Source organism: Gopherus evgoodei, chromosome 6 (assembly GCF_007399415.2).
Source record: "Gopherus evgoodei ecotype Sinaloan lineage chromosome 6, rGopEvg1_v1.p, whole genome shotgun sequence".
NCBI lineage: Eukaryota > Metazoa > Chordata > Testudines > Testudinidae > Gopherus > Gopherus evgoodei.
The window spans coordinates 76,610,312-76,625,221 of record NC_044327.1 but is presented as its reverse complement, the minus strand read 5'-3'; the positions used below and the strand labels follow the sequence as shown (position 1 = coordinate 76,625,221).

The following is a 14,910-nucleotide window of genomic DNA, read 5'->3' as shown; positions in this document are numbered from 1 at the left end:
ACACACAACATATACCTCTCCAAGAGCTTCGTAGCGTTTTTGGTTCCATCTGTGCAAATCTTCACGGTAGTTAAAAACAAATGGCTCCCCAGTTTTTATATGCCTTAATTGCCCCTCTATAAAAGAAACAATAATATTAGTTTTAAATACACATTTTAAGAGAGTTTTAAAAGCAGAGGTAACAATTCACTGTTGAAAGCAAAAGACAATGTTCATCTGAAAGCAGAACCGCTTTCATTCATATACCACATTATTCTTTCTCCCTCAATTACAATGTAGGGCACTTAAATCAAATGGACCGCAGCAAGACCACCATCACATTCACTTCTAGTTCACATTCACCTCTGAATCAAGGGAAGCCCGAACGGTGACATATTGAGCTTTAAGCCCATATTTCAGCCTGGCAACTTATTATATAGCTAATATTTGTGTCCCTATAAGTATGCCCCAAAATGAAGAACTAGCAGCTGAATGGTACAAATCAGACTGTTAGCTAACCAACCAGGTAATTATATACCAACTATTAAGCATTTGTACTCAATTAAATTGCACATGCAAAAAGCATGAGTGGCACATTGCAATGCAAAAAGGAAAAGAATTGTTGAAAATTAAGCTCTTAATCTCTAAAACAGTTTCAGTTACAAGTCAAATGCCTTAGCACCCCAATACAATGAAGCGGGCGGACTTCAGTTCAGCACACACCTTGGAACTCTTGCACCTTGAGCTAATAGTAGAAAAATGAGCAGCATGTCAAAGAAGAATGTGCACACCACAGCAATTTTTTTGGAGAGCAACATTACAGTCTCTTAGCTTCATAGCTGAAGAACAGTAGCACATTCAGCTACAGATGAAGGAAGGGATTAGATGGAGATGACTGAGGAATAAAATGGCATCCCACAAAGACTGGGGTAGGGAGAAGTATATCAGATATTTTACCAGTTATATTTCAACTTATTAGCCAAAATAAAACACATAAAATGTCATGGCCACAAAGGGTGGTACAGAGTTGAGTTTAACAAGAGAAATGACTAAAAACAACAATATCTAAGCATATTATCCTAAAATGTTGACCTATCTGAAGAATAGAAGTATGGTTTATTAGCAGACTTTTTCCTCCTCCGCAACATGAAGACAAAGACATTAACTCAGCTGATATCTTCTTGTGAATTCTAAGCTTTGATAACATTTTCATGCACAGAATTCTTTATTTAAAAGAAGATTAGTTTTGAAAACTCCTGAAGTGGCAAACAAAATATTTGAGAGCTTTCTGTTGTCTTCAGTGTTTATAAACCTGTTTATAAACCTGCTAATTTAATAAAAGAAGAGGTTTGACTTTCTCAGCTCTGCCATTACCTTAGTTTCACTATATTTTTCCAATTACTAACCTCCAGGGAAATGTTCCTTCCCAAGTTCATATCCAACATCTCAGGTCCCAATATCCCTCTCTCCGTGGAATCACCACCATACTCTAAGACTTCTACATTTTTTAAATTTCTAGGCTCAGTTGTTGCTTTTTAGCTAGTTACTATTCAGTATAGCTTGTTTTAAAGCAGGTTACGGATGAAGTTCTGATCTTCCTAAGGAATCACAGCAAATATCTAATAAGAACTGTAGTTTATTTTCAAGTATTCCTAAAATGTTTGGAACCTCCATCTTCTCAAATTCTACAAAGCAGAAAATAAAACCGCTTACTTACTTCTCCTTCACAAATAGAAACATACAGACGATGACATAAAAATGCACTATAGTACATATAAATTATAAATATCAGAGCAAAACATATCCCTCTTTGGCAATACCCTAACCAGAAGCATATGCTATAGGGTTTGTTACTCCCTATGGAAGTCACTCAAGCTATCACATTAGTGATGGAACTTTTAATAATATAATTCTAAACCATCATCCCCCGTCATCCAGATTTCAGCCCCTCTCCTTTTAGAAACCACATGTGCACCATTAACTCAAGTCAGTAGAGCCAACAGACAATAGTAGAGGCTGTACGTATCTTTAAAAAAAAACAAACTGAAAAGTGACAGAGTTAACCCCTCCAATCAAAGAATGAGCATCACTTTCATGACACTTTTAGTCTCTAAGTACCTTCCTTTGAAAGCCATCAGGATATTAAAAAACTAAGTGTTACATAAATGACTATCATTTAAAGGAAAGCTTTTTTTTCCCTCCTTAAAAGTGGAAAGTGTAAAAAAGACTTTAGAAATGAAAGTTCTCTATTCACAGAAAAGGCACTGCATGGCAATAAGAGTGTAAACTTCCCAGTCTGCCCTACTACGGGTTTCAAACAGTTTTGTAGAGACCCCTTCTGGGAATCTGATTTTTTTTTTAGCCTCCATGCCTATTCAACCCTTCATTTCTCATCTGAGATTGATAATATGGGTACCAACTGTGATGATGGATTTTATAATGTAGATATTAGACAATTATAAAAACCATCAACTTATTTAACACACATCACCAAATAGATGGTGGTAACTTACGATCTCTACTAACGTAGCCTGGATTCAAACTTGTGACCTATGGTAAAAGACAGCATCCCAACGCTAATTCAGAGATTTATCCTGTTTTCCCAGAGAATGCCCTTCTGAAGAACTCTTTTCCCACCAGCAGACATGGAATATTCAAGTTTAACTCAAATGCATAAATTGCTATCTAAATTATTAATAATATAGTAGCAGTTGTCTCCATCAATGAGTGAATTGAGTCTGTAAGTAAAATATCACTAGTGGTAGGGACATAAATTTAATTTTAAATGTCAAAAATAAATAGCTTTAGAAATTTTTGTATCAAATATTTCATAATGAAAGAAAGGAAGTTGGAACAATCTATTTATGTATATATTGTACAAATCTAAATGATGGAACAGCGTGTTGGACCAAGGACTGTTTAACAATTCCACAAAATTTGACATTACTTAGCTAGATTTCCAAGAGCATTATTGTGACACGGGTAGGCTAGATGCAAGTTCTTGCCCAGGCTGCAGGCATTAACTAAGAACTGACATCATCATAGCTGGAAACCAAATCAGGTCACCCGTATGTTGGTTTTGCTTGTATGTTGCTGCATGCATTAAATCTCACTTATAATATCTATATCCCATGTTATAAGGTAATATTTAAATATTATGGTCTATCTGTAAAAGTGTTTGCTCTGAAATGGTAAACCCGAACAGTCAGGAGAGAAACATCCTGATTATCATTACAAAAGTTTTTTTTTCTCCTGCTGATAATAGCCCACCTTAATCTCAGAGTTGGTATGGCAACACCCATTTTTTCCATGTTCTCTGTGTATGTGTATATATACACACACATACACACACCTTTCTACTGTATTTTCCACTGCATGCATGTGATGAAATGCGCTTTAGCCTGTGAAAGCTTATGCTCAAATAAATTTGTTAGTCTCTAAGGTGCCATAAGTACTCCTCATTCTTTTTGCTGATACAGACTAACACGCCTACCACTCTGAAACCTATTACCAAGTGTGAAATACTACTTTGCCACAGGAGGTGTTATCTCCCACCCAACAGAATAAGGCCTATAGATTCCAGAACCATTGTGGACTCATTGCGGAAATGACTTTGTTTATTGCTTCCTCCACACGCATGAAGAGGGGACGTGGATGTGAACTTCTCCCATCATCCTGAGCTCTGGGGGAAATAAATAAAAATCCCTGACATGAAGAAACTGCATCTTTTTGGCTGTTTGAACTCTGAAGGGCCAGAGATTCTAAACTGAGGACAGAGATCCCCAGGGGTTGCCTCCTGAGTCTCCCCTGAAAGACACTTTGATCACAACAACTATGTCACTCTTAGGATTTTGATGGTAACTCACCTGTGTGTACGTTTGCTTGCTTTAACTTGCAAATAACTCTCTAATTTCTTTTTCCTAGTTAATGTTACATAGTTTATTACAGGATTGGCTACAAGCGTTGGCTTTGGTACAAGATCTAGGGTACCAACTGACCTGTGACAAGTGACTGGTCTCCTGGGACTGGAAGCAACCTGAATGTAGTGTGTTTTTTGGTGTAAGTGACTATTTATCACTAAGTCCAGTTTGTCTCAGTGACAAGACAGTCCCCTTAGACTCTGTCTATCTGTGATTCCATGGTAAAACTGTTATAGTGATCCAGGAGTTCATATCTGTTACTGTCTTGGTAAAATCTAATTATAGAACACACCACCAGTTTGAGATGTTTGCCCTGTTTCTGACAGTCTGCTCTGAAGTAGGCACTCATGGTCATGAGTCACTCCAGACAGCGCAATAGTTATATTTAAGGATAAAACTTTAGTTCTCAACAGAAAACTATGAAATTCTAGCAAGGCTTTACAAGGTATAATCCATTTTTCTAATAATCTATTAATATTATACAATTTCTAAGTAGAATCTTCACAAAGTACATTCTACTTACTTTCATTAAAGGCATACTCAAATCCTTCAAGTGTATCGGGAAACTCAAGCGGTGGCTCATCTTTTTTCATCAGTTCATCCAAGTCTATTCTAGACAATAAATCTAAAAAGAAAAACATAGCATTGTATGCCTGGTTTATTTTAACAAGCATATTGACAAAAATGTTTTATTTAATGCTTTGATAGGGTGAGTATAATTAATTATGTCTAGTTCTCTCTTTCTGAGAGATCCCACTGAGTAAGGTTAGACAATTTTTTATCCACTCCCAAAGGACATCTTGTGGGGTTCCACAAGGTTCAATGACTCTCTACACAGACTCTGATATCTGAGGGCTTATCTCCACTACCGAGGTAAGTCAACCTAAGTTACACTACTGCAGTTACATGAATAACATAGCTGGAGTTGACAAAGCTTAGGTCGACTTACCCAGGTATCTTCACTGTGCTGCATCGATGGGAGACACTCTCTGGTCAACTTACCTTACTCTTCTCGGGGAGCTGGAGTACTGGAGTCGAGCGGAGAGCACTCTATCACCAATTTAGCGGGTCTTCACTAGACCCACTAAATTGACACCCGCTGCATTGATTGCAACAGCGTCAATCTCCTTGAAGTGAAGTGAAGACGAGCCCTGAGTAACTGTAATACCATTAGAGAAGACTGCGAAATGTTTTTGGAAACCGCATGCCAACAATTCATCTCTCTCTCTCTTCTACCCCAGATCTGGGTAATACAGTCTCAAGGGAGTTTCTTTTAGCTCAGTTGAGGTGGGAGATTAAAGTAAACTAAAGTGTCTGAAAAATTTGGCATGAGTTCTTTCTGCCCCTTATACTGCGGAAAGGTTGGAGAGAAAGGAGAAGAGGTCCTTTGTCAAAGAAGGATGGCTTTTGTTTTGTTTTTTAAAAATCCTTCTCTGCTTTTACAGCACCAGTTGCAGCAGTGTCCAAGACAGCAATGTCCAAGAGAGCCAACTGTACTTGACTAGGAAGTAGGGCTGTCAAGCGATGAAAAAAAGTAATAGCGATTAATGACATGATAAATTGAACTGTTAAATAATAGAATACAATTTATTTAAATACTTTTGGATATTTTCTACATTTTCAAATATATTGATTTCTATTACAATGCAGCAAAGGAAGTATATTACAAATATTAGTAAACAACAAAAGAAACAGTATTTTTCAATTCACTTAATACAAGCAAGTACTGTAGTTCAATCATGAAAGTTAAATTTACAAATGTAGAATTATGTACAGAAAATAACTGCATTCAAAAATAAAACAATATGAAAGTTTCGAGCCTACATGACTAATCAGTCCTACTTCAGCCAATCACTCAGACAAACAAGTTTGATTATAATTTGCAGGAGATAATGCTGCCCACTTCCTTTTTACCATGTCACCTGAAAGGGAGAAAAAACATTCGCATGACACTGTTGTAGATGGCGTCACAAGAAATTTATGTGCCAGATGTGCTAAAGATTCATATATCCTTTCAGGCTTCAACCACCATTCCAAAGGACATGCATCCATCCTGATGGCAGGTACTGCTCGATAATGATCCAAAGCAAAGCGGCCCGACACATGTTCATTTTCAGCATTTGAGTCAGATGCTACCAGCAGAAGGTTGAGTTTCTTTTTTGATGGTTAGGGTTCTATAGTTTCCATGTCTGAGTGCTGCTCTTTTAAGACTTCTGAAACCATGCTTCACACCTCGCCCCTCCCAGATTTTGGACAACACTTCAGATTCTTAACCTTTGAGTCGAGTACTGTAGCTGTTTTTAGAAATCCCACATTGGTACCCTCTTTGCATTTTGTCAAATCTGCTGTGAAACTGTTCTTTAAAAAAATGTGCTGGGTCATCATCCGAAACTGCTGTAACATGAAATATATGCCAGAATGCGGGTAAAACAGAACAGGAGACATACAATTCTCTTCCTAAGGAGTTCAGTCACAAATTTAATTAGCGTTGTTTTTTTTTTAAATGAGCATCATCAGCATGGAAATGTGTCCTCTGGAATGGTAACCAAAGCATGAAGGTGCATACGAATGTTTAACATATCTGGCACGTAACTACCTTGCAATGCCAGCTATAAAAGTGCCATGCAAATGCCTGTTCTCACTTTCAGGTGACATTGTAAATAAATAGCGGGCAGCATTATCTCCCACAAATATAAGCAAACTTATTTGTCTTAGTGATTGGCTGAACAAGTAGTAGGACTGAGTGGACTTCTAAGCTCTAAAGTTTAACATTGTTTTGGTTTTGAATGCAGAAAGTAGTAAAAAAAAATCCAATCTACATTTGTAAGTTACAGATTCACAATAAGGAGATTGCTCTACAGAACTTGTATGAGGTGAATTGAAAAATACAATTTTTTATTTTTACAGTGCAAATATTTGTAATAAAAAATAAAGTGAGCACTGTACACTTTGTATTCTCTGTAGATAGAAATCAATTCAAAAATGCAGAAAAACATGAAAAAATATTTAATAAATTTCAATTAGTATTCTATTGTTTAACAGTGTAATTAATTGTGATTAATTTTTTTTTAATCGCAATTAATTTTTTTGAGTTAATCATGTGAGCTAACTGCGATTTATCGACAGCCCTGCTCCATGACAGTTCTCACCCTTCTGTAATTTGCTCTGCTTGGAGGGTAGCTCCAAGAAGACTACACAGATGTTTCAGTAAGTGCAGAAAAGCACAGCCCACTTCTTAACAGTGTGGGACACAGGGAGCACATTAAATTTGTTCCATATTCAGGACTGGCTTCCTACTGGTGGCAAGGGCAATTCAAAGTAGTAATCTACAAAGCCCCACTTGGCCTGGGTTCTTGCTACCTAGATGACTGCTCTCTTCCTAGGTACCCTCTTGACATAACTAAGAAAAGCAAGTTATACTGTTTACTGTCCTTAGATGTAAGCTTTTGGGAGCTCTGGTTAATCATTCTAGGCAGAGGGCCTTGACTCTGGAACTCATCTCCATGTTGGTTCACTAGAGTTTAAGTTTGATGACCAGCTGGAGATAGTCTAAGACTTAATATCTATTCACGAAATCATGTGAAGTATACAACTTTCTAACACTGATAACTTCATCATTTGGAATATTCCAAGACACATCGCTTTAATTAAGATTAAGTCAATGATAAGTCTGAAGACAACTTTTAGTTTTCTGAGTGGAGAAAATAAATTACCTGTAAAATTTTTAAACTGTCAAAAATACTATCATCTCTGATAAATGACAAAATGGAATTTCACCAAACCTTTCCTCAAAAATGCACCCTTATACTGAGCAACAGCAAGAGAACATAGTTTTACTGAAAGGTCTCAAAAGCACAGGTTTATAATAGAAGTGTGTACTCTACAATAATCATTTTACAAAAGGTAAATTTCTGTCAATGCATTTGTAGACATCCAATTTTAACATCGGTGTTTCAAAGTGTACTTTTATTTCCTTTGTAGATAATAATGGTATAATGCAAGAACTTGCAACGTGTGCTTACCTCCAGTGGAACAGAAATTATGTCAAATCTCCAGAAATCCAGTCTTTTTGTCAGATGAGTTGTGGGACTAATCTATCCTATGTACTTCCAGACTCGAAAAATACTATCTAGAAGAGGACTACAGTTAATTATCCCTGAACAAAAAGTATTTTATCTATTAAACCATTTAGATCCTATTCCTACTGTTATTTGTTTTGTTGAAATACACACGAGTCTATAATTGTACAGTTGGTTCACTTGGATTAGTGCCTGATAAATATATTTCCTAACACTGTGTAGTTAAAGAGGTTTTTAATACTGTAAATAGTTACTCAGCAATAAAACATCAGTAGCATAAAGTTGACATAATACTTCTCCCCAGTGGCTTTGAAAAATAAGAACACCTAAATCGCATGAATTGTCTTCTCGAAGGATAATTTCTGCAAACATAAACTTATAAACAGGTTATTCCATTACTGACCACTAAGTTCAGTTTTCTTGTGCCTTCATCTGAAGCAACTGATACTGGACACTGTTAGAGACTGGATACTGCAGTAGATGGACCAGCAGCCTAATCCATTTTAGTAATTTCCAGGACCCTAAACCACAGCTACAACAAAGCAATTCTATTTCTATTTCCCTTTCCTTACTTTTAAATAAATGTCTCTGAAATAATTTTTATCTATACATACATACACACACACACACACACACACACACACACACAAATACAAAAAGAAACCAAAGAAGTTTATACCTTTCAGTGCAGTAGTTTTTTCTTTTTCATCTGGGCCTCCTTGCTGGAGCTGTGCCATGTTTATCCAAATTGTCAACAAAATTAAAGTGATGAAGGAAGAGGACATCAATCTTCACAGGATGAGCTAAAAAACAATCCAAGTTAGGAACTCGCCAGTTCATTGATCTTTGCTTAGTAGATATCACGTTATTATGCATACCATTAAAATATAATTATATATAAATGATTTCAAAAACAAGAGTTTTCTGCTAGAAAGAAAATTTAAAATACTGTTCAAAAGATAAAGTTAGGGTTGATTTATACACTTGCCTTGAGAAACCACTAATGCATTTATTAATCCGCTAACAGCAATATTATACTTAAAATATAACAACCTCATAAAAAATTAAGAAAAATAGTGTGGTCCCTTCGTAAGCCCCCCTGCAATGATTGGTGAAGAATTCCATTTCACAGCAATAATGGTAAAGATTAGTTCATTAGAATCTAATTGATATTCTGTTACAGCCATTTCAATAGAAGGTTAGAAGTGTGAACCTGCTGCTCTTCCAAATTGCATATGCTTCGTAATTATTGAAGATCAATGTAAGAAATGGAAGATATAAACTAAAAGCATAAAGGACCAACAGTAACCCCCAATCCAATTAGATTATTCCCACATTAAACTGCAGTTACAATTTATTTTCCTTAGTATACCCACATAGGATTAGGTTTTGCTAAATTTACGTACAGTTACTAGAGTTACATTACAGCAACCTAGTTAAAGACACAACAGCACTCAGAAAAATTAATCCAAATTAACTAATGGTGTGAATTTAAAGCAGATTAGTTAAACTGCATTAAACCTCTATGTAGATGCTCTTATAATTTAAATGGCCGGATTTCAGTGAATTCTGAATCCGATGTGAATTAAGATAAACCAAATTAAGGCCACTTTAATTTGGAATAGGACTGTTCACATAGGGGTTTAAAGTGGTTTAACCAATCCACTTTAAATTCACAGCCTTAGTTAAATCAGATTAATTTTTCTGAGTATCCCCATGCAGACTTAAAAAGCTGCTTAGTACATCACTCATCACAATGTAGTTGTAACCTAAGCAGTGGTAATACAAACTGCTGTTACTCTTGGCACTGTCTATTGCTCTCTTACTTATTCTATTACATTTTTACCTCCAAGTTGTTTTCCTTGTTGTGGCACAGCTGGTATACCTAAATCAAGATCATAAATTCTCAATTTAGTTTTCCTAATAAAAATGGAGAATTATACATCTGCATGACCAAAGGTAAACACTATTGAAAAATGCAGCCAACAAGTAGTTTGATATATTTGATATATATATTTGAACATAAGAATGACCCTACTGGCTCAGACCAAAGGTCCATCTACCCTAGTATCCTGTCTTCTGACAGTGGCCAGTGCCAGGTGCCCCAGAGGGAATGAATAGAACAGGTAATCAGCAAGTGATCTATCCCCAGTCGTCCATTCCCAGCTTCTGGCAAACAGAAGCTACAGACACCATCCCTCTTCATCCTGCCTAATAGTCACTGATGGACCTATCCTCCATGAATTTATTTAGTTCTTTTTTGAACCCTGTTATAGTCTTGGCCTTCACAACATCCTCTGGCAAGGAGTTCCACAGGTTGACTGTGCGTTGTGTGAAAAAACACATTAATATGTGCACTTGACATTGTTTATTTGGCATTAATTTTCTGATGGGGTTGGGTTACAGAGAATAAAGTGGCAGAAGGGTTTTACTGGTGTGAATTGGACATATTTCGTAGCTCTTGAAAACCGCTACTGTTTAAATATGGGTTTGCAAGAAATGGTTAGAGCTTAAGGTATATTCAAAACATCTCTTTCTGCAATTTTTTTCTGTGAACTACACAAAGCAATTATATCATCTTCTTGCCTTCTGCAATCCCAGAGAATCCACTATGTATTAATAAAATTATAAACAACATGTCATGTGTAATCTTTACTAAGTCACCATTTCAAAACAAAGAACACAGGAATATTTCTTTTGTGCCCTGTTTACTCAGTATCTAGAAATTATAAAAAATCAGTGTCCAATCATGCAGTATTCCTATATTTATTTAGCATGAGAGATCATTAGCAGCAAAAGATAATTATATTTTTCCATTTTTAGTAGAGGACCTCAAACACTCAACTCTGTGACCTTTTCCCATCCACATGAATTTGACACTAGGGCGAATACCAACATAGCAACTCAGCCTTATTTTTTTAAATAAAGGACTGTGGGAGCATTGAACCCCTCCCATCCCCTCTTCTCTTCAGCTTTTTGGATTCTTGGTTACAAATTTCAATCACCATCCATTTAATTTATCCTTCTCCACAATACATCTTATCATGGCTGTGTTTGCATGAACCACATTTTTGCAGCAATTTGGAACAATTTCCAATACAGGTTTCTTAATTTTCCCTCCAAAGACTAATAGGATGAAGCTTTATATACTCCTAACTCCCTAAGACTTACATCTATAAGTAGGAACCCCAAGATAATTTCCTTTCAGTTTTGGTAGGACACTGTGATACTAACTAGTTAACAGGGATATTTAATAAGCAAACTAATGTTGGAAGGTTAAGGGTTTAATTTTATTTAAATAGCATAAAAGCTGACATATGTTCTGTTTTAGCAGATATAGAATACTATGACCTGGTCTGCACTGGGGGGTAGGGAAAGGGGGGTCGATGCAAGATATACAACTTCAGCTACTGGAATAGCGTAGCTGAAGTCAATGAATCTTATTTCGACTTACCTCTCATCCTCACAGTGCGGGATCAACAGCCGCAGCTCCCCCGTCAACTCCACTTCCACCTCTCGCCCCGGTGGAGTTCCGGAGTGACGGGAGCGCGTTCGGGGATCGATTTATCGTGTCTAGACAATACGCGATATAGCGATCTCCGATAGATTGATCGCTACCCGCCGATCCAGCGGGTAGTGTGGACGTACCCTCTCGATATCATGCACTCACGATCTTAGAGAAAAAGTAGTATCAAGATAACATGTTTTGTTATATCTTCTGGTTTAAAGTGGGGGGGAGGGGGGAGATTCACATGCAACAATTTCAAAGGTTCTTATTTGTCAGCTAAAGAGTACATGAATTCCAAAAACTGATATTAGGTCCAGTAATTCATTAAGCAAGTATGACCTATGGGAGAACATTCTTCTTTGTTCTCACACATAAGACTGCTCAAACTCTACTACTATGCAGTGGCAGCACACTTCTAGTGCCTCTAAAACTTAAGGCTCCCACAACTCACCTCATCTTTTCTCCAGGATCCCAACTCAGATTCTGCACTTCTCCAATTCTGACACATTTCAACATGATCAATCTAAACAAAACTAACAAAAGCTGTTTGCGCTAACAAACTTACATTTTTACTAGATAAAAATCATGCTGCATTCATAAAAGATGCTTACACAATAATAAAACTAGGTAGAGAATTCTTTTATTTTCCTGGAACATATCTTACCCAACCAAAATAATGTCAAGGAGGAAATGCCTAAATCAACAGTCAGAAAATCTGGTCTTGTTATTTGCAAGTGTTGTAAAACAGACGACTAAGCGAGAGTTCACTGAACATAAATTCCTGTCATTCATTAATATGCGCATTTGTAGCAAAGCAATGGTCACACCACACTATATAGACTCATAGGTCAGAAGGGACCAATATGATCATCTAATCTGACCTCCTGCACAAGGCAGGCCACAGAACCCTACCCATCCACTTTTATACAACCCCTAATCCAGGACTGAGTTATTGAAATCCTCAAAATTGGTTTGAAGACCTCAAACTGCAGAGAATCCACCAGCAAGCGACCCATGCCCCATGCTGCAGAGGAAGGCGAAAAACCTCCAGGGCCCCTGCCAATCCGCCCTGGAGGAAAATTCCTTCCCGACCCCAAATAGGGCGATCAGCTAAACCCTGAGCATATGGGCAAGAGTCACCAGCCAGCACCCAAGAAGGAATTCTCTGCAGTAACTCAGTTCCCATCCCATCCAACATCTCCCCGCAGACAATTGAGCAAACTCATCTGGTGATAATCCAAGATCAATTGCCCAAATTAAACTATCCTATCATAACATCCCCTCCATATATTTATCAAGCTTAGTCTTGAAGCCAGATAAGTCTTTTGCCCCCACTACTTCCCTCGGAAGGCTGTTCCAAAACTTCACTCCCCTAATGGTTAGAAACCTTCGTCTAATTTCAAGTCTAAACTTCCTAATATCCAGTTTGTACCCATTTGTCCTCGTGCCTACATCAGAACTAAACTTAAATAATTCCTCTCCCTCCCTAACGTTAACACCCCTGATATATTCATATAGAGCAAGCATATCCCCCCGCAGCCTTCTTTTGGCCAGGCTAAACAAGCCAAGCTCTTTGAGTCTCCTTTCATAAGGCAGGTTTTCCATTCCTCGGATCATCCTAGAAGCCCGTCTCTGGACCTGTTCCAGTTTGAATTCATCCTTCTTGAACATGGGACACCAGAACTGCACACAGTATTCCAGATGGGGTCTCACCAACGCCTTATATAACGGTACTAACACCTCCTTATCCCTGCTGGAAATACCTCGCCTAATGCATCCTAAAATTGCATTTGCTTTTTTAACAGCCGTATCACATTGGCGGCTCATAGTCATCCTGCTATCGACCAATACCCCAAGGTCCTTCTCCTCCTCTGTCGCTTCCAACTGATGCGTCCCCAACGTATATCTAAAATTCTTATTATTAATCCCTAAGTGCATGACTTTGCACTTTTCACTATTGTATTTCATCCTATTACTCTTACTCCAGTTTACAAGGTGGTCCAGATCTTCCTGAATAGTATCCCTGTCCTTCTCCGTGTTAGCAATACCTCCCAACTTTGTGTCATCCGCAAACTTTATTAGCACATTCCCGCTCTTTGTGCCAAGGTCAGTAATAAAAAGGTTAAATAAGATCGGTCCCAAAACCGATCCCTGAGGGACTCCACTAGTAACCTCCTTCCAGCCTGACAGTTCACCCTTCAGTATGACCCGCTGGAGTCTCCCCTTTAACCAGTTCCTTATCCACCTTACAACTTTCATATTCATCCCCATCTTTTCCAATTTAACTAACAGTTCCCCATGCGGAACCGTGTCAAACGCCTTACTGAAATCAAGGTAAATTAGATCTACCGCATTTCCTTTATCTAAGTAATCCGTCACCTTCTCAAAGAAGGAGATCAGGTTTGGCACGATCTACCTTTAGTAAATCCATGTTGCAATTCGTCCCAATTACCATTGACCTCTATGTCCTTGACTAATTTCTCCCTTAAAATTTTTTCCAAGACCTTACATACTACGGACGTCAAGCTAACAGGCCTATAATTACCCGGATCACTTTTATTCCCTTTCTTAAAAATAGGGACTATGTTAGCAATCCTCCAGTCGTACGGCACAACCCCCGAGTTTATCGATTGCTTAAAAATTATCGCTAACGGGTTCGCAATTTCACGCGCCAGTTCCTTTAATATCCTCGGATGGAGATTGTCCGGGCCCTCCGATTTTGTCCCATCAAGCTGTTCAAGTTTGGCCTCTACCTCAGTTGCGGTAATATCCACCTCCATATCCACATTCCCACTTATCATCCCTCCATCATCGCTAAACTCCTCACTAGTCTTATTAAAAATTGAGGCAAAGTACTTATTTAGATATTGGGCCATGCCTAGGTTGTCCTTAACCTCCATTCCATCCTCAGTGTATAGCGGCCCCACTTTTTCTTTCTTTGTTTTCTTCTTCTTAGAACCTTTTACTATTGGTTTTGATTCCCTTTGCAAGGTCCAGTTCAATGCGGCTTTTAGCCTTCCTCACTTTATCCCTACATGTTCTGACCTCACCAAGGTAGCTTCCCTTGCTAATCCCACCTTTCTTCCACTCCCTGTAAGCTTTCTGCTTTCTCCTAATCCCCTCCCTGAGTTGCTTGCTCATCCAGCTTGGCATACAACTCCTGCCCATGGTTTTTTCCCCTTTCTTGGGATGCAGGCTTCCGACAATTTCCGCAGCTGCGACTTAAAGTAATTCCAGGCCTCCTCCACATTTAAATCCGCAAGTTCCTCCGTCCAATCCACTTCCATAACTAATTTCCTTAACTCTTTAAAATTAGCCCTCGAGAAATCGAAAACCTTAATCCGAGATCTACATTTGTTTATCCTTCCATCTAGTTTGAACTGAATCAGCTCATGATCACTCGAACCAAGGTTATCCCCTACCA

General features: G+C 37.9%; 1 protein-coding gene across 8 annotated transcripts in view; it reads right to left on the bottom strand.

Moving 5' to 3' along the window:
* The window catches only part of FAM172A (family with sequence similarity 172 member A), a 379,631-nt gene that overhangs the window by 327,854 nt on the left and 36,867 nt on the right, over positions 1 to 14,910 (bottom strand). For all 8 annotated transcript variants that reach the window (XM_030567394.1, XM_030567396.1, XM_030567402.1 and 5 more), the window contains exons 2-4: positions 8,658 to 8,781; positions 4,423 to 4,524; positions 16 to 116 (exon numbers count right to left, since the gene is read on the bottom strand). In XM_030567394.1, coding sequence (XP_030423254.1) covers positions 16 to 116; positions 4,423 to 4,524; positions 8,658 to 8,763 — 309 coding nt within the window. In that variant the 5' untranslated portion in view covers positions 8,764 to 8,781. The remainder of the gene's footprint in view (positions 1 to 15; positions 117 to 4,422; positions 4,525 to 8,657; positions 8,782 to 14,910) is intronic.